Source organism: Littorina saxatilis, linkage group LG4 (assembly GCF_037325665.1).
Source record: "Littorina saxatilis isolate snail1 linkage group LG4, US_GU_Lsax_2.0, whole genome shotgun sequence".
Lineage (NCBI taxonomy): Eukaryota > Metazoa > Mollusca > Gastropoda > Littorinimorpha > Littorinidae > Littorina > Littorina saxatilis.
Genome location: NC_090248.1, coordinates 38,255,422 through 38,278,537, shown reverse-complemented (window position 1 = coordinate 38,278,537; position 23,116 = coordinate 38,255,422). Strand labels below are relative to the sequence as shown.

Sequence of the window (23,116 nt, the reverse complement as noted above, 5' to 3'; positions counted from 1 at the left end):
ACAATTAATTGATACAATACATAATAATCATGTGTAGAAAACAACAAGGTGTAAGCAGTGTATGATCCTAAAAGAAGAAAAACGGCCTCTCTGTTGATGTTAACACCACAAAAATCAATTTATCAATCTTTGAATCAAGAAATGAATCAATGCATGAATAAATAAATAAGTTAGCAAAAGAATAAATAAAGAATTAACATAAAATAAAAATTGAATAAACAATTTTTTAAACATAAGCAAGAAAAGAAGTCGTCACTCACCTGTCCACTGCATGTGCTGCTATGGCTGAGGTGACGATGTCGGTCTGGCGGGGAGTCGTAACGCAGAGGGGATTCGACACCAACAGATCCCCGCCCTCCACTATTACGTCGACCATGATGCTCATCGGTAGAGCTGCCGCTGGTGTGTCTTGACCGCTGGGGTGAGGGGCCCACATCCCAGTCGCTGAGGAGAACGCAGAAAACAAGATCATTAGTGGCTTAACCCATATATATATATACCCTCCCATGGCAGGGAAAGTAACTCCATCAATTTCAAACTTGGAAAGTTTGTAGCAAAGTAGCAATTGCAATTATTTCGAAATTATAAATGCAAGTACATCCATCAATTTAAAACTTGAAAAATTCGTAGCAACGTAACAACTGCAAGTCTTTCCTACTTTAAAAATGCTCAAATAACTCGCATGAAGCCAGTAGAAATGGAAGCATATATGTGGCATAGGTATCATAGTGTAAAGCGGGTGTTTCAGGGATCTGCATTTGAGGTATTGGGTGCCCCAGGGGAATATAAGGGATACATACAGCTTACTGTCGGGATGAAAGTTGGGAAAAACAAGAAAGGTGTGTTATTGGAACTTAATATTTATTACAAAAAAGATAATTTCTTTATTCTTGCATAAGCTTGAACGTAATGTATTGTGTTGTATTAAATAGAACTTACAGAGGCGAGATGGAATCCTCATCCTGTGTTGTGTCCAAGACAAAAGGCATGCCGTCGCTGCCCCCACTGTTGTTGCTGGTCAGACTGATATTGCTGCCTTGGTGTCTTAAGCCAGTCATACCTGCACAGTACCAAACACAACAACGTGCAATATCACTTCAACAAACGGCTTAAAAGAACGCAAAAGAGTTAATCTGAATCTGTTGTTGTGTGTGATGTTGTTGACTTCGCCTAGTCTTGTTGCTATGTTAGTTTAGGTTGCATTTCTGTGTGGTTTTAATGTTTCTTGTATTGAAATTGTAAAGCGGGAGGAGCTGTTATCGGGACTTGCGCAATAGAAAAGTGATTTATCATTATTATTATTCAAAATCTAATATGCGTGTGGAAGGAGTGTGAAGTTTGGATGCATACACCATAACAAATCCTGTGCTTTGCATTTGGTAAATAAACTGTTTGACTTGACTAAACAGCAAAGTGACTGTGGTGAGATGAACAAAGTTAAAAAACAAAGGACTCATTTTCTTTTCCAACTTGTTTGTTCCGTGTTGCGTCTGCTTTTTGTTGCCTTTTGTGTGGTTTTATTTTTCCTGATGAAGCTCTCCATAAGCGAAAATTTGAATCGTCTTGTGCTGTTCTTGTATCGGTGAGTACAGAAATCCTTTGTTTTTGTAACTTTGTTATCATTATTCTTATTATTATGTGTGTTGGTATGACCCGTGTGGATTTTGCATCCAAAGATGCATAGACACAGGCACCAAAACACAGTCTTCCTTGAAAAGAACGTGCCCACTTCTTCAATTCATAATGATCTCTTGGGCGGGGATGTAGCTCAGTCGGTAGCGCGCTGGATTTGTATCCAGTTGGCCACTGTCAGCGTGAGTTCGTCCCCACGTTCGGCGAGAGATTTATTTCTCAGAGTCAACTTTGTGTGCGGACTCTCCTCGGTGTCCGAACACCCCCCGTGTGTACACGCAAGCACAAGACCAAGTGCGCACGAAAAAGATCCTGTAATTCATGTCAGAGTTCGGTGGGTTATAGAAACACGAAAATACCCAGCATGCTTCCTCCGAAAGCGGCGTATGGCTGCCTAAATGGCGGGGTAAAAACGGTCTTACACGAAAAAGCCGTGGGAGTTTGAGCCCATGAACGAACAAACAATAATGGTCTCTTAATTCAACAATACAGGATTGTATGGGTTGTGAATGAGCGAGAACCCTTGCTTTTCCTTGGACAAACTTACGCCACGTGGTTCCTGTTCACGCCACGTGGTTCCTGTTCACGCCACGTGGTTCCTGTTCACGCCACGTGGTTCCTGTTCACGCCACGTAGTTCCTGTTCACGCCACGTGGTTCCTGTTCACGCCACGTGGTTCCTGTTCACGCCACGTGGTTCCTGTTCACGTGTATGAGACACACACCCTTGATAGTACTGGCCTGTAACGTCACGTGGGAAATAATGTCATTAGTGGAAACTTTCTCACATCTGGTGACATTAAAGGCCAGTCACTAGCAAGGGTGTGTGTCTCATTTAACGTTTATAGGAACTAGAGGCGCGTTGCTTAGGCAGATCGTAACAGAACGGTTGCAAACGATTTCAAGGCAACGCATAGTTTTGTCGTATCGTTCGCTAACGCTCGCGAACGTTAGCATGCGCTCGGCACGAGTACCATTGTCTGGGGTCACTGAAGCGTAACAAAGGCGACCGCTCGCCGAGAATGGTCCAGGCAACGGGGGGTTTGTGCCGAGCATTCTGTAACGTACCTGAGAGGTGGCACGCCAGAAACAATTGCACTGTACTGAGCTTGCTGTTTGACCATCTCTCTCTTTCTCTCTATCGCAGTCTCTCTCTCTGTCTCGCTCTCTCTGTCCCTCTGTGCCTGTCTCTCTGTCTACGTCTGTCTCTCTCTTTTTCTCATTCTTTCTTTCTTTCTCTCCCACCCTCCATATCCCTCTTCCTATGTCTTTCTCTTTCTTTTTACCTCTCTCTCTATATCTGTCTGTCTCTCTTTGTGTCCGTCTGAAAGTCTCTCTCTCTCGTATCTTTTTTGCTCTCTTTCTATCTCTTTCTCTCTCTCTTTCGCTCTCTTTTACCTCCCTCCTCTCGCTCTCTTTCGCTCTCTTTTCCCTCCCTCCTCCTCTCTCTCTCTCTCTCTCTCTCTCTCACACACACAAACACACACACTCACACACACACATACACACACACACACACACACACACACACACACACACACACACACACATTCTTTGTGTTCGTCTGTCTCCCCCTCTCTCTCTCTGTTTCTCTTTCTCTCTCCCCCTCTCTCTCTTTGTCTCTCTCTGTCACTCTCTCTCTCTCTCCCCCCCACACCTTCATATTTCCGTGCAATGAAGTGTGTGGGTGTATTTGCTTGTTTGCCTGTGCGTATGTGAGTGTGTGTGTGTTTGTGTGTGTGTGAGAGTGTGTGTGTGAGAGTGTGTGTGTGTATGTGTGTGCGTGTTTATTTGTGTTTGTGTATGTGTGTGTGTGTGTGTGTGTGTGTGTGTGTGTGTGTGTGTGTGTGTGTGTGTGTGTGTGTGTGTGTGTATGTATGTGTGTGTGTGTGAGTGTGTATATATATATTTGTTTGAGCGCACGCGCTTGTGATTGTGTGTGTGTATGTGTGCGTCTGTGCGCGCGTGTGTGCGTGTGTGTGTGTGTGTGTGTGTGTGTGTGTGTGTGTGTGTGTGTGTGTGTGTGTGTGTGTGTGTGTTCGTCAATGTGATAAACAAGAAGGGCAAAGCCCATACGACTCACATGCTTAACCTTTACATGACCTTGACCTTCAGCTAAACCTAGCAATGACATCATACACTAAGAACTGCTTTACACATTTTTCCTACCAAAATACATGTGACCTTGACCCAAGGTCAAGGTCATCCAAGGTCATGCAACACAAAGCTGTTAATTCAAGACATAGGAAGTACAATGGTGCTTATTGGCTCTTTCTACCATGAGATATGGTCACTTTTAGTGGTTCACTACCTTATTTTGGTCACATTTCATAAGGGTCAAAGTGACCTTGACCTTGATCATATGTGACCAAATGTGTCTCATGATGAAAGCATAACATGTGCCCCACATAATTTTTAAGTTTGAAACAGTTATCTTCCATAGTTCAGGGTCAAGGTCACTTCAAAATATGTATACAATCCAACTTTGAAGAGCTCCTGTGACCTTGACCTTGAAGCAAGGTAAACCAAACTGGTATCAAAAGATGGGGCTTACTTTGCCCTATATATCACATATAGGTGAGGTATTAAATCTCAAAAACTTCAGAGAAAATGGGAAAAATGTGAAAAATAGCTGTTTTTTAGACAACATTTATGGCCCCTGCGACCTTGACCTTGAAGCAAGGTCAAGATGCTATGTATGTTTTTTGGGGCCTTGTCATCATACACCATCTCGCCAAATTTGGTACTGATAGACTGAATAGTGTCCAAGAAATATCCAACGTTAAAGTTTTCCGGACGGACGGACGGATGGACGGACGGACGGACGGACGACTCGGGTGAGTACATAGACTCACTTTTGCTTCGCATGTGAGTCAAAAAGAAAAGACAGAGCTTCAACAATAGGACAAGGGATGCAACTCTGCAACTCTTTTGAATCAAAAGCATCAAGATCACCTATCATCAATTCTAGGATCAGGAAATCTAAAAATCTTTTTGTTTTCATTAGGAAATAGAAATGAAATATAATGCTTTTGATTATTTATGACTAAAGCCGTGGTAAATTTGGCTGGTATGCAACTTTCATACTTCTGCTTAATCTAACAGTAACATTAACAACACACACATAAAGAAAAAGAAAACAAACAAGAAAGCAACTTGAAACAACTTTTGTAGTCAGCTTTTTACCCTTTTTTTCACACAACAAAAAACATAATTAAAAAAACCCACATTTTGCTGATTTACTTTTGTTTTTAAAGTGTGTATGTGTGTTTATGTGGAAAGTAAAGTTCCAGAGTAAATTACTTTGTAAACTGTGTGGTAGGGGGTAACTTTCAGTGAGGTTTAGTGTGTGATTGTGTGACAGGGTGTAAATGTTGTTTTGATTTCTTATTTCTTTGTGGCAGCTTTTATTTTTAATTCTTTATCAAAACGAGGTTAATTATCATTATATTAAAACATAACATTTTTGTCATCAAGTCTTGTGTGTGTTTGTGGTAGTTATTAGTAGTGCAAATCCACATGAATGCATTATAAGTATTTTGTGTATGTGCTTTGTATTCGACGAGCCGCTGAGATGGTCACAAACATCCGGGCAGGTTGGGGGCCAGTTGGGATTTTGGGGGGCCGGTTCAAATTTTGACTTACCGGCCCCCCTGGCTGGTAGCAAAAAAAGTTAAGGTACACCCCTGACTCACTCTTTCACAACCCATTCAAACTCAACAGAGTTATTTCCAGAATTCGTCTTTTGCTACTAACTTTATACACGCGATGAAGAAGAAGATGCGGTGTCTCTATACTCACCGTTGTGTGGTGGTGAGTGTTGCTGCCTGCTGTGCGGTGAGTTCTGTGTGTGTGGAGAGCCCTGCTGTTGGGAAGGTTGATCACTGTGATGACAAATACATAACATGAACAAGAAATTCCTCCGAGGTAGGAAAAACACCCCCGTTGGTCAAAGGGAAATAACCATTCTCACTGCCACCAACTGAGAAGGTTATTTCCCTTTGACCATTAATATGTCCCTCTATAAGTCTTTGTAGAATCTTAATCCACCAATAACTCCCTAACCGTGTGTTTGACTGGTCCCAATTTTTGTAAGGGCCGTCTCAGGAATGTATAGAACCTGTTCACCAAGTTTGGTGACGATCGGTCCGTTCATTCTTGAGATCTATATGCGAACACAAACACACAAACACACAAACAAACACATCGACCGAATCCTATACACACCCCTATACTGGGGGTGTAAATATGAAACAAATTGCAGAAATTGTTATTACAGTGGAACCCCCATTTTAAGACCTCAACCATTCTGAGAAAATCTGGTCTCAAGAACAAAGGAGTCTTAACATAGAGGGTAAATTTACGAACAAGAAATCTCAAAATTCAAATTCTTAAAAAGGATGGGGGGGGATGTGAGGGGTGAGTCAATTTTTTTTAAAAAGGGGATCCACTGTATGTATGATTCAGTCAACTTATGTGTACATTCTCTAGACATACAGCATGTCATGGGCATGTGAGGAAGGGGAGGGGAGGGGGGGGGGATTGATAGACAAGAACTTGTCTGCAATAGAAGCTTTGGCTCACAACCTGTGGTAAACTTTCTCACCTTTCTGAACTGACGGAAAATTCATCTCCGCTAATGTGATGAAGCATCTTGAAGCAAAAATACAAAATCTGCAACATAACATAAAGTCACTTACACGTTTCAGGTGGTTAATAAACTGTACCAAACCTGGGAACCCCTGTTTTGCACTTGGAGTATTCTCACAACAAAATTTTCAGAAAAATTAGCGTACTCCACACAACATTTGAACATCCATGATTCAAACATGCTTCACACGCGTCCGTCGCACCGTTAATTACGTTTACCAACACATTAAAAACAAATGCTTTTTTCAATGTTTACTGACAATAACTGTAATCATGTGTCAAAACACTGGATAGGCTTCAGGATGCACTTGTGAAGAAAAGTAGTCTAGGAATTTTTCTCGTATTTTTTTCCACTGACCGTACTGATCGTATTCAAGACAATCATGCGTACAAAATACGGCGAAATCTTATGGGTTCCCAGGTCTGCTGTACATGCATGTGTACACCTATCTTGCAATGAAACTGATCCCAACACTCTCCCCCCCCCCCCCACACACACACGACTCACTCTTTTAATTTTACAGATCTGTGCACACTCAAAACGCTCATCAGTAGTAAACAAACCAAATTTCAGTAGTTTTTAAAATGTTTCAGTAGTAAGCTGTAACGACAGTTCAAGACATAATTCTGCTCACAAAGCATAACTGGAGAATAACTGGACTTCCAGCACTGTTGTGCCGTTTTCTTCTTCTCGGGTGACAGAGCTGGTGCCTCCTCTTCACTATCTGAATCTCGCACTCTTTTTTTCTTTTCCATGTTTCACTTCAATCACAATTTGCCACGCAGACGCTGGACGAACTAAGTCTAAGAACAAAGACTCAATACACCAGTTAACAGTTCCGCGGCCATTTTAGATCTCGCACATGCGCACTTCTTTTATCGCGAGCAGATTCGACCTATTTCCTTTTCCGGGTGATGCGCATATCGTTTTTCGGCATGTTTATGTCATTTTCCTTTTCCGGTTGATTTCACCGCATGCGCAGATCGTGTTATTCGCCCACGTTTCTACGCAAGGGACACTACTCCGGCGCACTACTCCACCCGTTGACAGGGGGAAACACCGTTGAAAGGAGGAAACATTTTCTTCAGTACAAGTAGTCTTTATGAATAAACAATTAACAAGAAGGACGTTGTAAATTCATTCAATGCAGATAAAATAAGAAATATGTTTGACGAACTTGTTCTGTTCTTATTCACATGACAAAATATGTCAAGATCGAGAGATGTTATTAAAAAAAACGTGTTCCAGGCAACTCGCAAACAGATAACCGTTGTGTATTTCACTACAACCCAACGCAAAGGATTGGATTGGATTGGATTGGATAAGATTTACAGTCCAGTGAGGTTACCCTCATGGAAATTCGGGCTGCTTTCTCCCCGGGGAAAGCGAGCTGCCATACATACGGCGCTACCCATATTTTTTTTTTCCTGCATGCGTGTATTCATGTTTTCCTGAGACTTAATGCCGTGTGAGATGGAATTTTTTTTACTTTATTCCAAGTCCCACGGGTATTTGATGGACATTTTTATCTATGCCTATACAATTTTGCCAGGAAAGACCCTTTTGTCAATCGTGGGATCTTTAACGTGCACACCCCAATGTAGTGTACACGAAGGGACCTCGGTTTTTCGTCTCATCCGAAAGACTAGCACTTGAACCCACCACCTAGGTTAGGAAAGGGGGGAGAAAAATTGCGGCCTGACCCAGGCCTGAACACGCAACCTCTCGCTTCCGAGCGCAAGTGCGTTACCACTCGGCCACCCAGTCCCTCTGGAAAGGAAACATGACACACTACTATTTGGCATACCTTTTTGCATTCATTGAACTTTCCCCAATAAATTCGGCTCACATCAGTCGTACTAAAAGTTTGTCAAAACACGACACACAGGCGATAACAAATGCCCACCTGAATGGTGGTTCGCAACCACACACTAACGACCGTCGAGGCACGTAATGAATTTTGCAATCTTCCGACCACCATTTTTTAAGTCGGTTACTCCCATTACTGCAATCAATAACACAGCCTGTTGACGCCATCGCTAATTTGGACGTAACGTGAGGTTTTTGTTATAACGTAGAGGACATCACACCGTCCCGTTCAATTGCTTCCATCACGTTGAGCAGACGATGCAGCGGTTGCTCGTCGAAATTTCTCGTCCAACCAGAATCGCTTTGGGTATCACGTGAGTTTTCCTTCTTTGTACCATGTAAGTGCCGAAACTGTTAACTGGTGTATGCTGAGAACACGCGCGCTTCCGGTAAATCGGAAAACGTCTTTTCAGCGCAACGGCCAACTAATTGGTCAAAGCATCTTAAAACATAAAAAAGTACACATTTTTTGTTGTTGAGTAAAACATCGGAATTTCGGAATTTTAATTAAAAATCCGTAGCACCGTATTCTGCATATAAAAATCGGAGAAATTACGGAGAAACCGTAGATGTGCACAGGTCTGATTTTATGCTTTTAGAATGACACATTTTCAACTACAAATACCAGACAACTAGAACAGATAAAGAAAGTGAACAGATAAAATTAATGACAACTTACTTCTTGTCCTTTGCTCAGTCGATCTGGCAGACCATGCCTGGAACAGATGATCCCCATTCATGCATTGACATTGCATTAAGAAAGAAAACAGTTGTATCTTATGACTTTTCTACTATTGAAAAACGCTTGGAAGCAATGGAGCAATACAATACATGCAAGGAAGCTATTTAGAAACCAAAATGCTAAACTGAGAACATCAGCAAACATATTTACATTTTTCTAAATTCCTTTTTGATTTTTAGTAATAAAGAACCTTTCCATAAAAACACTCTCTCACCCAAAAAGAGACTCAGAAAAGAGACTCAGTTTAACAGAAATTGTTAAATGTTAATTTTGAATAACTACTGTACTGTGAAAAATCTTCAACATCAAGTTGTCAGAGGAGTCATTAACTTCATCAGAGGATGAACATACACCCCCCCCCCCCCCTCTAAAAATAACCCACACCCACAACCCACACAAAAACAAGAACACCATCTCCCCTCTAAGGACCGCTCCCCCTCCCCCCTCCGGAAAGGGTAGCAGTGTTAACATTATAACTTCTTCATAATTTTGTCTGTGAATGCCACTCACCCAAAGAGGTACCAGTCATAGGCGAGAGTGAGGTAGAGAATGTCTGAGGCGGGCAGAGACCTGTGGATGGCACCGTCCGCCCACAGAGACAGTCGCAACAAGGAGATGAACAGGGGTGTGCGGTCCCACCCCGAGATGCAGTGAACCAACACACCTGACGTCCCTGAAACAAAGCAGTTCGCTCATCAATGCTTAAGCAATGAGAACAAAACCAGGTTTGGTATATTCTTAATCCCCCGAAATCGGCGTAAGGCTGCCTGAATGGCGGGGTAAAAACGGTCATACACGTACAAATCCACTCGTGCTGAAAACATGGGTGAACGTGGGAGTCTAAGCCCATGAACGAAGATGAAGAAGAAGGTACATTCTTAAGCAGTATTTTGACAGCTTGTCGCTGCCTTCTTCAGGATAGTAAAAAGTAAGGAATGACGGCACATGATGTACAGTGTACTGTCATGAACAGTCCTTAAACTTTGATAATAATTGGACGAAGTAGATTTCACAATGTTCGCTCGCTGCACGAAGCTTTGGCACTGAAGTTTTGTTAAAAGGCCTTTGCAAAGTCTTTGCAAAGTCAATTTCAGGCTAAATCGAGGACGGCCTTTGCACACTGACAATTTTAGAGGTGTCAATTTCAATTACTTCATTATCCCATTGCTGGGAAATTTGAGTCGCTTCCTCCCAGTGGAAAGCTAGCAGCAACAAGAGTGGCGCTACCCAGGTGTGTTCGTGTTTAGGTGTAATCAGCCACCTGCACTTATGGCAGAATGAACGAGGTCTTTTACATGCCATTGTGGTGACACGGGGGTGGGACATTGCTACTATCTCTGAGTCTCTAGATAAAGATGACCCGTGTCCGTCCCGACCTGGATTCCAACCAGTGACCTTAGGATCACAAGTCCAGTGCTCTACCCACTGAGCTACCTCGGCCCCGGTCATACCTCTTGAAAAGAAGATCAAGGGGTGCACATGCTGAACGATCCGTTACAGTGGACAGCCATAGCAGTGGAACGGCCCCCCTTCCCCTCCCCCTTTAAGAATGTACTTTTTAAGATGTCTTCTTTATAACATTGGTAAATTTACATCCATTCTAAGACTACACCTCTCTGAGACATGTTTTTTGTTTTTTTAAAGATTTACGTCAGTCTCAAAAGGGTGGTTCCCCTATGCTTTTTTAAACCGGATTTATAACAAACAAAAGGTGTGCCTGGTTTTTTTTTTAAGCATAGAAACTTGGGATCTTGACATTACCTTGCTCAAGCAGCTGAAGCAATGCCTTCATATAGTTCTGTGTCAGAGTCACCAGATCCCAGTCCTGAAAAATATAAACCCAGAATTGAAGATGCTGAAACTAGAGCAACAAAAACGGACATATAAATTCCATACCCCCCCCCCCCCCCACAAAATTGCATTCTAAACCATTGAAAATAAAGAATTGTGTCCACCTTATGACTTTTAGCAAGCTAAGATGAAGCGGATTTAGGCGGTCTTCTTCTTCTTCTTCTTCTTCTTGGCGTTCGCAGAGGTTACACAATCAGTCCAGCACTGGTGATAAATGTTGTCGTTTTCTCCAACTCCTGTCGACTGCCGTATAGTTTGGTCTGCAAGGGAGTTGGTGACGGCCACACTTCTTTTCGTTCCTCATCTAGTAAGGGACATCGCTGTAAGATGTGTTCCGCTGTTTGGTCCTCTTGACCGCAGGCACAGGTTGGTGATGGCGCCAGCTTGAACTTTCGGTTCATGTGAGCATTGAGCCTGTTGTGGCCAGTACGCAGCCTGATGAGGTTGACTTGCTGCTCTCTGGACATTGTGTGGTAGTCATCTCTGTTTGTCCTTGGCCTCATCAATGCCTTGATGATTGTCTTCTGCTCACTAAAGCTGACACTGTTTTCAGGTTGGTCTTCCACGGCTCCTTCTTTTGCCAGCTCATCTGCCCTTTCATTTCCTGGTATCCCACAGTGTGCTGGTATCCACTGGAGGACAACTCTTCTGGTTTGTCTGACCATCTGTAATGCTTTGGCCAGCTGTGGGAGTTTGTCGTTCTCTAGGGCCTGAAGGACTGAAAGGGCGTCCGAGAGGAAGACAACTTGGTAGCAAGGGTCTGCGGAGTCCTGAACGAAGGAGGCGGCCTGCATGAGAGCTTCTGCTTCTGCTTTATAGTTTGTGCAGTGTTTGCCAGTGGCAACGCTGGATGTAGCTGTATGTCCCCCAGGGAACTGGATGAGAATGCCTGCACCTCCATTGAGCACAGCGTTAGTTGCTGATCCATCGGTGTATACATGGATCCACGCCTCTTTTGGGTACTGTTCGTCGATCAGGGCTAAGGTGAGTGCCTGTCGAGCTGTGTCATTCTGATCTTCTCCTGAGGTAACATGTGGAACACTGGTGCAGATCTGGATGCCTGGTTTCTCTGTTGCCTTGGGGGTTTCCTCTTCTTCTTGAGTCAGAGGTAGAGTGTTCTGTGGAAGGACTTCCCTGTACTGTCGAGAAAGTCTCTTGCTCTCGTGTACAAAACTGCTCCGTTTAAGCCGGTTCTTGGTGAGGTTGCTCAGTCTGTGCTTCATGGGGTGGTCGGGTAGGCACTTGAGCTTCTCGGCCTGTACCATAGTCTTGGCTTCTCTTCTCTGACAGAGGGGTTGGATGGTGGTAAGCTTCTCCATTTCCTTGATGGGCGTGGATTTCATTGCACCGGTGATGAGTCGGAGGGCCTGGTTTTGCACACGGTCAAGGCTCTGCAGGTTTGTCTTGGCTGAGGTTGACCACGCTGTGGAGCCGTACTCGAGGTGGGGTCTGATTGTTCCCTGGTATACTGTCTTCAGTATCTTCTCGTTCGCTCCCCAGGTGGTACCTGCCAGCTTCCTGAGTATGGCTAGCTTGCGCCGGGCCTTCGTCTCTGCCTGTGCAATGTGTGGTTTCCAGGTCTGCCGTCTATCAAAGGTGACACCAAGGTACGTTGCTTCTTCATCCTCTCTCAGAGGAGTTCCACCAAGCCTAATGGTTCCGGCTTTCTGCTTTGGCGACAGTGTGAATAGGGTGGTGGAGGATTTCTCCTTGTTGATGGAGACGCACCAATCTTCTGCCCATGCGTTCAGCCTATCTGCCGCTTGCTGCATTCTGTAGGTGGCAGTACTTGCGTGCTCCTCCTTGCACCAGATCACAAGGTCGTCTGCGTAGAGAGCAGCTTTGATCCCCTTGGGCATCTCAGACACCAGATCGTCGATGAAGAGAAGGAAGAGTGTGGGGGAGAGGACTCCGCCCTGAGGGACGCCATGACGAAGGAGGAACTTCTTGCTTTTGGTCTGGTCGACGTTAACTCTTGCCCTGCGGTTATAGAGGTAAGAGCGAATCCACTGGTACATGTTGCTGGACACGCCTTTCCTCAGGAGTTTTACAAGGAGTCCATCTTTCCAGACCTTGTCAAAGGCCTTCTGAAGATCTATCCAGGTGACGAAGACCAGCTTCTGTTCCTGAAAGGCATCTTCAACTTCTTGCGCCAGGTAAGTGACCTGATCTTCAGTGCTGCGGAACTGTCGGAATCCAGCTTGTTCAGGGGCGAGGAGGTTCCTGGTTTCCAGGTACCACCTGAGGCGCTCGTTCACAATTCTCTCCAGGGTCTTCACAACACAGCTGGTGAGGCTGATTGGGCGATAGCTGGTGGCCTTCTTTGGATCCTTCCCTTTTTTTAAGATGGGGATCATGATTGCTTCTCGCCAGAGTTGTGGTAGCGATCCTTCTTGCCAGCTGCTGTTGAAGACCTCGAGTAGCTTGTTCTCTGCTGCACTACCAAGGTGGGTTAGCATCTCGTTGGTGATGCCGTCTGGGCCAGGGGACTTCTTCGCCTTTGACTTTTTCAGAGCTGAGTGCAGCTCGTGGAGTGTGAGTGGTTGACTCATGGCGTCCACTGTCGACTGTCTGGCAGGTCTCTCTCTTTTCTCTCTTCTTGCTTCTCTCTGTTTCTCGGGGCTAACATGGAGGTTGCTCTCAGCTGCATTCAGCAAATTGGTTGGCAGCATGCTTTCCAGTTAGCACCTTCCCGTTCTCTTCTAATGTGATCTTTCCTCTGCTGGTGTTCTCATCATTCAACTGCTTGGTGAGCCTCCAGAGCTTTCTGCCATCCTTCTCAAGGTTCAGAGAGCTTGTTTTCTCTTGCCAGCTTCTCCGTCTTGCCTGTAGCTTCTTTTTGAGAAATTTGGCTTTGGCTTCCTGGAGGCGGATGTTGTTGTTTTGTGACGGGTTGACTTCTGCTTCCCTTCTGGCGTCTGCCAGATCATCATCCAGTTTCTGCAATTCATTGCTCCAGTAGGGCTTATAGTCTCTCCTGGCACCCCTGGGAATGGACTCACGCGCTGCTCTGAGGATGCTCATGTTGAAGTCCTTCGCCACCATGTTGATGTCTCGACCCTCGACTCTGATGTCTTTGGTGAGTTCGCTGGTGCGGTGTCTAAAGAGGAACCAGTTCGCTCTTTTGTAGTTCCACCGTGGGAAGGAAGCTTCAGTGCAGGACTCCATGCCCAGGGTCAAAAAGACTGGCCGATGGTCACTTCCACCTAGCTGTTCTCCGACCTCTCTGCTGGTTAGCTGGTGCATGTCTTCCGTGCAGAAGGCTAGGTCAGGAGTTGATGTAGTGTGCCATCTTCTGGAGTAGAATGTAGGGCAGTCAAAGGGACTGTTCAAAAGGATGAGACCTTTGTCGTCCTGCCAGTTCTCCACCTCTTCTCCTCTCCGATCCAGGTGGTCATATCCCCAACTCTGTGAATGACTGTTGAAGTCACCCACCACGATGAAGTTGGAGGCCTTTGCGGGGATCGTGTCAAGGGCGAGGTGTCTATCATTGGGGCAGTAGAAGTTGACAAGATGGAATTCTGATGTCTTCGTCTGGATTCGAATCACCTGATATTCGGAGTCCTCCATGTGCGTTTCTATCAAACAGGCATTGATGTTGTTCCTGATGAGGGTCAGGATTCCTCCTTTGCTTCGGTCTGTTCTGTCGGACCTAAGGCATTGGTAGCCTCTCACTTTGAAGGACTTTTGGGGTGTCAGGTGCGTCTCCTGAATACAGCAGATGTTGATGTTCTTCTCATGCAGGATATGCTCCAACTCTGTCTTCTTGTTCAGGATACTTTCTGCGTTCCAGTGCATGACCTGAAAAGGTCGCTGCTGACTGGGTTTCTTCCTGGTTGTGGTGGTGCCAGTCACTTTCCTCCCGCGTCCCCTGGCGTGACAAGACGGACGGGAGGGACCTCCAGTAGTTGGGGCTGGGTCCCTTTGAGGCATGGGACCCGACGCTGCTCCACCCTGGGGGGTCCTCAATGGGCGAGCGCCATTTCCATCTGTGCTGGTTGATTGTGTCATCATTTGCGTAAGTGCGTGTACCCATGGTTTGTTAGAATGCGCCATGCGGCCCGGGTCCTCTGTCTTCAGCATTCGGGGTTTTCTGTCGGGGTTACCTCACCCTTAGCTCATGGCCCGTACGTCCTACCCTGAGAGCACAGGGGGGAGGATTTTCCGGGATCCCACCCGGAGCCAGTTTGGTCCGCGGCCGCAAGCGGCTGATCTCCATATCTGAAGACCGTTCCCCTATCCGCCACCCGGGGACGCGCTGGGTTGGGGGTGGTCGCCCCACTGAAAATCCCACACTGGGTTAAGAAAGATCAGCCTGTCCCAGATTTAGCCGGTCAAGGTTGGGATACATTACAGGAGGAAAAAGATGTCCCCTCTGTTCCTAAAATTGGTCTAAGTTTACTCTTTTGGGGTAAAAGAAAGTCTTCAAGCAGTATACCATTTGTAATTTTCTTAAGACATTTGCAGCAGTAGTTTGTTGCACTGACTACGGTATAGCTTTACATGGAGAAAGGAAATAAACAGTAACTAATACCTTGTATTTTTCCCAGGGAATGTGCAGGGAGGTCAGGATAGGGTCTTTCTGCAAGTCTAATAATGATGTGTTCAGCTCCTGCAAAAACATGAGTTTAAGTTAAGTTTACTATTTAAACAAAATTGTTCAGCACTGTGCAGACTTGTCAGACAATGTACAATGACAAAATAGTATGATATTTATCTAAACATCTCATCAAGGACATACAACTTCAAAGTTTCAAAGCTTTAGGTTCAAAAACATTCAAGAAATGGTTCCTTTTCCATTTTCTGATCCAACTGTGACCTTGATATTTGACGAGGATCAACCATGCAGTCTTGAGCCTTGGGTCAGTTCCGCAGGTCATCAAACCCTAGAAGTGCGTAAAGTTTCACAAATCTAGCTTAAAAAAAAAAAAAAATAGCATGTTCAGTTTTTTTGTTCAGGCCAAAAAAAAAATAGGTGTGGTTATGGTAACATAGCCAAAAAAAATAGGGTAGGAAGGTAGGCAATCACTTTTTTTTTTAAAACTTTTTTTTCTAATGTGTACAAATTAAACCTACTTGACAGGGAAATAAGTGTGCGACTCGGGCGCTTTCGCTTTCATTGCGTTTCCTGCACGTGTTTTCTTGTTTTTGTGGTTTTTTTTTGACAAATGTAATAAAAAGTTATAGGGTCGGCCCCTAAAAATAGGGTAGGTCGGGTTACCGTAACCACACCTATTTTTTTTTTAGGCCTCACGGATCAGCCACCGGCTGTCAGTCCATACAAACATCCATCCATACATACAGACAAACACTGCTTATTACTATGACTTACTGATTAATCTAGCTGGTAAGCCCAAAATACAAAACACTAACACATTCAACAACTTTTCTTGAATTTCTTTATCTTTTTAACTTTTGACAGGAGTTTTAAGGTTTGTTTACGAATTGAACTGCTGCATCTTGTTGAATTATTTTACTGTGATTTCTGCTGTCATCAATGTTGAAATTTCAACAAAAATGAGATTAATACAAACTTCATGTATCTCAAGCAAGTCAAACTTACCTGGCTCCAGTCATAGTAAATATGTTGGCTATCATATCCACTGTCCTTCCAGTTACTGAAGAACTCACAACCTTCACAAATAAACACATAAATCAATGAATAACATAAATAAATAAGAAACGTTTAAATAAAAAATACCTAAATAAAACGATACATAAATTGACAAACAAAAAAACAAACAAATAAATAAATAGCTTCACCTACAAAGTAAACTGCTGTCATTTGATTTTTCCTTTTCTTTTTCAAGCTGACTTGCTGTCCCTCAAAGAGGATCTGTGCAAACTTATTCAGCTAAGAGCATGGGTTAAAAGAATGATTGTCGAAAGTGTGGCATAAATGGTTTTTTTTTTTCAGGAGCCTGAAATAACAGTATGAATGATACTGTATTATAAAGTACTGTTCAACGTTTCTATCTTATCTTTTTAAAATGACAGAGACCAACACACACTCTTGCACACCAGAAGTTTTCCCTTATTTCTTTCATTGCTCTTACTATTTTGTGCAAAATTCATTTCTGACCCAAGTCCCCCATGACTTCTATACGGGTTTGTAGTCTAACTCTAAGTACAATAAACCATTCAGCATTCAGAGTGCGCACACACACACGCACACACACACAAAACCACCCACAAATGCAAGTCACATACCTGGATAGGGTAGTGCAAGAACACTGAAGTTTTTGTAGCGATTTTCCTTATCCACCTTCTCTGAGGATGTTATGCTGAGGAAAAAAATCACATGCAGTATGTTAATATTAATACTGTAGTAATAATACAGTGCACTGCCAAATTTCACAATGCCCATACTCAACTTGAGCAAAATTAATGTACAAAAATAAAAGAAGTGCACCATGCCATGTCCTTGAACTAACAGAAGGGTACCTTGGGATTCATATGATCAGAAACCTAGTTAAGAATTATGTGTACTTTGCACCAGCAATTTATGCTCGTAAGTGCATAATTTACTCAGTTGCAGTGATGCTTATATAGTTCCCTTCGTCCCTACAGTCAGACCACAGATGGACAAAACACTTGGTACACATGCACCAAGTACATAATCAGCTAAAAGGTATGTACCAATGAGACTTACTTAAAACCATACTTGGTTTTCTTCATCTCTATCATGTCATGAGGTTGCAGATGCACCAAACACTTGGTACACATGCACCAAGTACATTATCAGCTATAGGTACATGCACCAATGAGACTTACTTGAAACCATACTTGGCTTTCTTCATCTCTACCATGAGGTCACGGATGCACCAAACAGTTGGTACACATGCACCAAGTACATAATCAGCTATAGGTACATGTACCTATCAGACTTACTTGGAACCATACTTGGCTTTCTTCATCTCTACCATGAGGTCACCGATGCACTAAACACTTGGTACACATGCACCCGAGTACATTATCAGATATAGGTACATGCACCAATGAGACTTACTTAAAACCATACTTGGCTTTCTTCATCTTTAACATGAGGTCACGGATGCACTGAACACTTGGTACACATGCACCAAGTACATTATCAGCTATAGGTACATGCACCAATGAGACTTACTTGAAACCATACTTGGCTTTCTTCAACAAATACACTACATGTAGCCTACTGATGGACTGAGAAAACAAAATCAGGGGTTGTATTTCTTGAAGAAATATGTACCAATCAAGACTTACTTAAAACCATACTTGGCTTTCTTCATCTCTACCATGAGGTCACAGATGTAGTTAACGTCAAGCTCTTCCAGCAGCTGTATGTCTCGGCCTCTGTGACGGTCAAACACCTGCTGTGAGCCGCTGGTGCTGCAAAAACAGAGGGGAAAGAGACTTTCTTTCTTTCTTTCTTTATTTGGTGTTTAACGTCGTTTTGAACCGTTCAAGGTTATATCGCGACGGGGAAAGGGGGGGGATGGGATAGAGCCACTTGTTAATTGTTTCTTGTTCACAAAAGCACTTATCAAAAAATTGCTCCAGGGGCCTGCAACGTAGTACAGTTTATTGCTAAAACTCGCAAAGTTCATGACACTTGTCATGGACTGTTTGAGAAGCGAGTAAAATTTAATTCTCTTTTAGCTTTGTACTCCGTTATCTGTTTTGTGTTGTTTGTAATAGTATTTTTGTCCTTATGTTAACCCACCCATCACCCCCCCCCTCTCCCTTCCCCCCATTTCCCATAGTAAAGAAATGTATGTAATCACTTTGCACTTGTAGTGTTTTATTATTATTAGTATTAGTATTATTATTATTATTATTATTATTATTATTTATTATTATTGTTGAATTGTTTCTTGTATTGTTTTTGCTCTCCCTCACCCCTCACCTCCCTTTTCTGTACATAGTCTGATTTCTTTTTGTTTTAGTTCCTTTTATTTGGTGTTGAATGAAATGTGTTTTTATTGTGTTTTTTAATTTTCCATGTACCCTCACGGGGTTTTATTGGAATAAAACTTGACTTGACTTGACTTGACTTGACAATATATGACCTTACTGGGAGAATGCAAGTTTCCAGTACAAAGGACTTAACATTTCTTACATACTGCTTGACTAAAATCTTTACAAACATTGACTATATTCTACACAAGAAACACTTAACAAGGGTAAAAGGAGAAACAGAATCCGTTAGTCGCCTCTTACGACATGCTGGGGAGCATCGGGTAAATTCTTCCCCCTAACCCGCGGGGGGTGGGAAAGAGACTACATACACTAGGACCCCCTTTTTAATAAGACCACCTAATTGAATACAACCTCCCTTTTTTCTCAGATTTTCCCCCATTTTAAGACTCCCTCCTTTTTAAGACCTCATATTTTCTCAGAATTTTTGTTCAGGTCTTAAACAGGGAGTTCTACTGTATTAAGATCGGCTGTCTAAGATCTTGGGTCTGTTCAGTGTGGATGATTACAAGAAACTGGTCAAACATTCTCTAGCTAAAAGTTGCAAGCCCAAGAAAATTAGAATGAGATCCGAACACAACACAGAGGATCAACACCAAGACTTAAAGTGAACCATTCCCGGTTATATACTCCAAAGAACTAAACATGTGTTGAATATTTAAAAATGTGTTGAAAGGCAGAAGGAGGTTAACAAAATAAAACTTCTCACCAACATTTTTTTGGAACTCACCTGGCTAAAGCTGATGACTGGGTGTCTTCACAAGAAGTGCGGCCATTTGTCATGCCTGCACACAGAGAAACTCAGACTTTAGGCTGCTTTACTTGTTTCTGGGGACCAAAGAAACCTAATGAACAACGATATAAATTAAAGTATTGTGAGAGTTTGGCAAATCTGTTTAGCTCTTCTGTTGGTCTGTTACATAACCCTTGATGTGAGTGTTTAAAATGCAAGAAAATCTTCTTGTTGTTTTACCAGGGAGTGTTTTGCTTGAGGGCCCACTTTCACAAAGCTTAAAAGAGAGAAATCCACAGTGTGAGTCTGTGTGCATGCTTACTGGAAACAACGCTCAGTTTTTGTGACAAAGGACACTTCCTTTAATCAGACGGGCGCAGTGGCCTAGTGGATAAGACATCGGCCTCCTACTCAGAAGTTCGTGAGTTCAAATCCCGGCTGGAGATTTTTCCGATCTCCTAGGTCAACTAATGTGCAGACCTGCTAGTGCCTTATCCCCCTTCGTGTGTACACGCAAGCACAAAACCAAGTGCGCACGGAAAAGATCCTGTAATCCATGTCAGAGTTCGGTGGGTTATAGAAACACAAAAATACCTAGCATGCTTCCCTCGAAAGTGGCGTATGGCTGCCTAAATGGCGGGGTAAAAACGGTCATACACGTAAAAAGCCATTGGAATTTCAGCCCATAAAGGAAACAAACAAACAAACTTCCTTCAATCAAACTCTGTATTGTATTTTCTTTTCCATATATTTTGTACATCCTTTAACTCAGACATTGCTTTCTTCACAGCAACTTTCACAATAAAAGTCTCAAAGCCATAATAATCGAAACATTCAGAAAAGCCTTTTTTTCTCGCACATACCTGAAATAAAACCAACCAATCCAAAATTGATTTTAACACAGATTCCCAAAACTTTGGCGTCAAGCCTACAAAAAGTGTCAGAGAATATTTTAAACAAAACAAAATTGATAATCAATAAACCAAAAGAACACAACCCAATAAAGAATATAATATTACTGAGCTTACATTCTGATGACTTGCAAGCAGTGGCTGCATGGTTCAACACAAATCTGGTATTATCTAATTCTACATATAAATTTGAAAGTAAATGTTACTTTCCTGTCAAAACACACACTGGCAACCATACACACACAAATGGTGGTTTGCAATAGTGCAATTGATGTCAGTTCCTTACTGACTAAACAGGGAATTTCTTGTAAGTGAAAGGAAACTATAGTCATCATCGCAATGAAGAGAAGACACACCAACAGGTACATGTACTTGTTGCAATTGTTTTGTCATAAATCAAAAATTTTTAAGTATATTTTCATTTGATTAATATACTTACCCGAATCACATAAAAGCATTGATGCAGTCTAAGATGCTAAGGTCTGAAAAGGCTACCCGTCTTAAACAATTTTAAAGGGAAGCAACCCAACCACAAAAAGGTAAACATAGCAATGGTAATGACCATATACCCAGGGAGTTACCTCCCGTACACCACGTGGAATCCTCATACGGCTTTAAAGAAACTAAAAAACCATAAGCGGGGTTGGCGGGAGGGAATACACTATGTGATTCGGGTAAGTATATTAATCAAATGAAAATTTACTTAAAAATTTTCTATTAAATTACATATTCTTACTCCGAATCACATAAAAGCAGATAGCTTCAACAAGGCGGTGGGAATGAAAAACCAAACACACTCTTAAAACCTTGCCAAAAACTGGCCTGCTGCCAAAAGGTCAGGAAAGGGCCAAGTGAGAAAGAAAATCTAACTCACTCTAAACCCTAGCCAGGAACTGGCCCACTGCCAAAAAGGCAGGAAAGGACCTGAGAACCATCTTGATTGACAGCCGAGATGTCTCTCAGGCAAAAAGTTGCGAAAGACAACATCAGAGAGCCAGAAATCTGTGCCCAGCACTTCTTCCGATCTGCTGGACCAAACGACCCAGAAAGAGACCCCAGCCTTGGATTAACCCGAGCCGAGTAGGGGGAAAGACAAGCTGCCCCCACCCCCTTTCTATTGGAAGGAAATTCCACCCTAGAAACGATCCGTAAGGATGTCCACTCAGAACAGTGAAGGACAAACCTCACGGAGACCGTCAGACAATCATGCCAAAGTATGCAACCTTGGGATGGAGTGAAGCCCGAAAGGACTGTGAGATAAAGGTCAGCTCCAGAAAAGAGTGACCAATATCCAACCAAGATAGAGAGAGAGACACCTGCGTACAATGTACCAGAGCCCACCTCGACAGGAAAATCCCAAAAAAGAGACGTTCGCCAGTAATCCTCTACCAGTCAATGCGAAAGCTGAGAGAGAGGTAATACGAGGAAGTAGATCGCGTCTGACTAACTCTGAAAGACTGAGAGTCAGACGCCGAGATCAACGGGCAAACGCCGTAGTCATAGTTGCCTGTGGTAGAAGGGTGACTGTAAAAGGAAACCCGACCCAACGGAAGTCGTCCTGATTCACCTCATGCTAGGACGAGGAAGAAGAGGAAGAGCCAAATCCGAAGTCACAGGAACCGAAAATGCCATAGTCGCCCACGCTAGACAGGAGGCTATAGCACGGGCTAAGGCTGAAAGCCATGAAGCCCGAAGGACAACCATGTACCAAAGTACCAACAGTACACATGTAAACGTAAGAAACGTAAGTTTCGGCTGTCAAATAAGATGCTGGGCTAAAGGCCCACAGCAAAGAAAAACTGGAACATTAGCTAACCCTCTGCCCAAAAGGAGAGGAGTAGCCAAAAACCTGAGAGAGGTGTTTAAGCCACAAAGAATGACTCCTCGAACATACATTGCCAAAGACAATGCCCCCTCAGGAAAATCTGAATGTTACTTCTGAGGCCAACTCAAGCGCACCTTAAGTTTGGACGCAACACCAGAACGAGTCTGATCGCTAGAGAAAGACAGAGTCAGACTCGGCGAAAGACAAACCAGGACCAAGTCCAGAAGCTTGTGGCAAAAAGTGAGAAAAACGGGGAAGCCTGAAGACAGGAGACCCCACTCAAACGGAAATCGTCCTATCTCATCTCCTGCTTAAGATGAGAATAAAGGAGGAAAGTCGAAGTCCGAAGCCACAAGAAAAGGGAAAGCAACAACCATCACCGCAAACAGGTGGAATGGCTGTTGCACCAGCCGAGGCTAAAAAACCTGGATGCCCAAAGGTCAGCCGTTGTTCCAAAACTCAGACGTACCTATGAAGCGTCTGTGAAAGAAACAACCTCTCCGGTCAAACCGGAAGTGCCACTGCAGCAGCCCGTGGCCGAACTACTGTTACACTAACTGAGCCGGACTGAAGCAGTATACCCGAAGAACAGCGCTAGATCCGACCAGAAGAGACCTCAGCGGGTGCTCGAGCTGATGGGCCTAGCTCACTGTTAAAAGATCGGACTGACGCATAAGCAAATATGCACACATAAGATCGATGGGAGTCGCCCGACCTCACCACTCCCACAAACTATTGGCTGTGTACAGAGACCATCCAATGAAAATTGCAAGGAGGAGACCCCCCCGCCATCGCCAAACTGGAGGGCGGAGGAGGGGAGGGGTGTGTGATCGGGGGTACTTCCTTGTGGGGAAAGGCTTGCTGCTAGGGCTGCCCTTCTCCCTGCCCGAAAGTGATCTATTTCTCGACAATCGAGAATCAGGCAGAGACTGCCTATTGGCCGTCGG

The 23,116-nt window shown here is 43.6% G+C and overlaps 1 protein-coding gene across 1 annotated transcript in view; it reads right to left on the bottom strand.

The window, feature by feature from the left end:
• LOC138964677 (phosphatidylinositol-3,5-bisphosphate 3-phosphatase MTMR14-like) overlaps positions 1 to 23,116 on the bottom strand; it is a 36,398-nt gene that overhangs the window by 5,196 nt on the left and 8,086 nt on the right. The window contains exons 6-17 of the mRNA XM_070336701.1: positions 19,431 to 19,485; positions 17,987 to 18,112; positions 16,955 to 17,028; positions 16,308 to 16,378; positions 15,279 to 15,356; positions 10,655 to 10,718; positions 9,404 to 9,566; positions 8,831 to 8,867; positions 6,238 to 6,305; positions 5,433 to 5,515; positions 940 to 1,060; positions 261 to 444 (exon numbers count right to left, since the gene is read on the bottom strand). Of these exons, the coding sequence (XP_070192802.1) occupies positions 261 to 444; positions 940 to 1,060; positions 5,433 to 5,515; positions 6,238 to 6,305; positions 8,831 to 8,867; positions 9,404 to 9,566; positions 10,655 to 10,718; positions 15,279 to 15,356; positions 16,308 to 16,378; positions 16,955 to 17,028; positions 17,987 to 18,112; positions 19,431 to 19,485 (1,124 nt within the window). The remainder of the gene's footprint in view (positions 1 to 260; positions 445 to 939; positions 1,061 to 5,432; positions 5,516 to 6,237; positions 6,306 to 8,830; positions 8,868 to 9,403; positions 9,567 to 10,654; positions 10,719 to 15,278; positions 15,357 to 16,307; positions 16,379 to 16,954; positions 17,029 to 17,986; positions 18,113 to 19,430; positions 19,486 to 23,116) is intronic.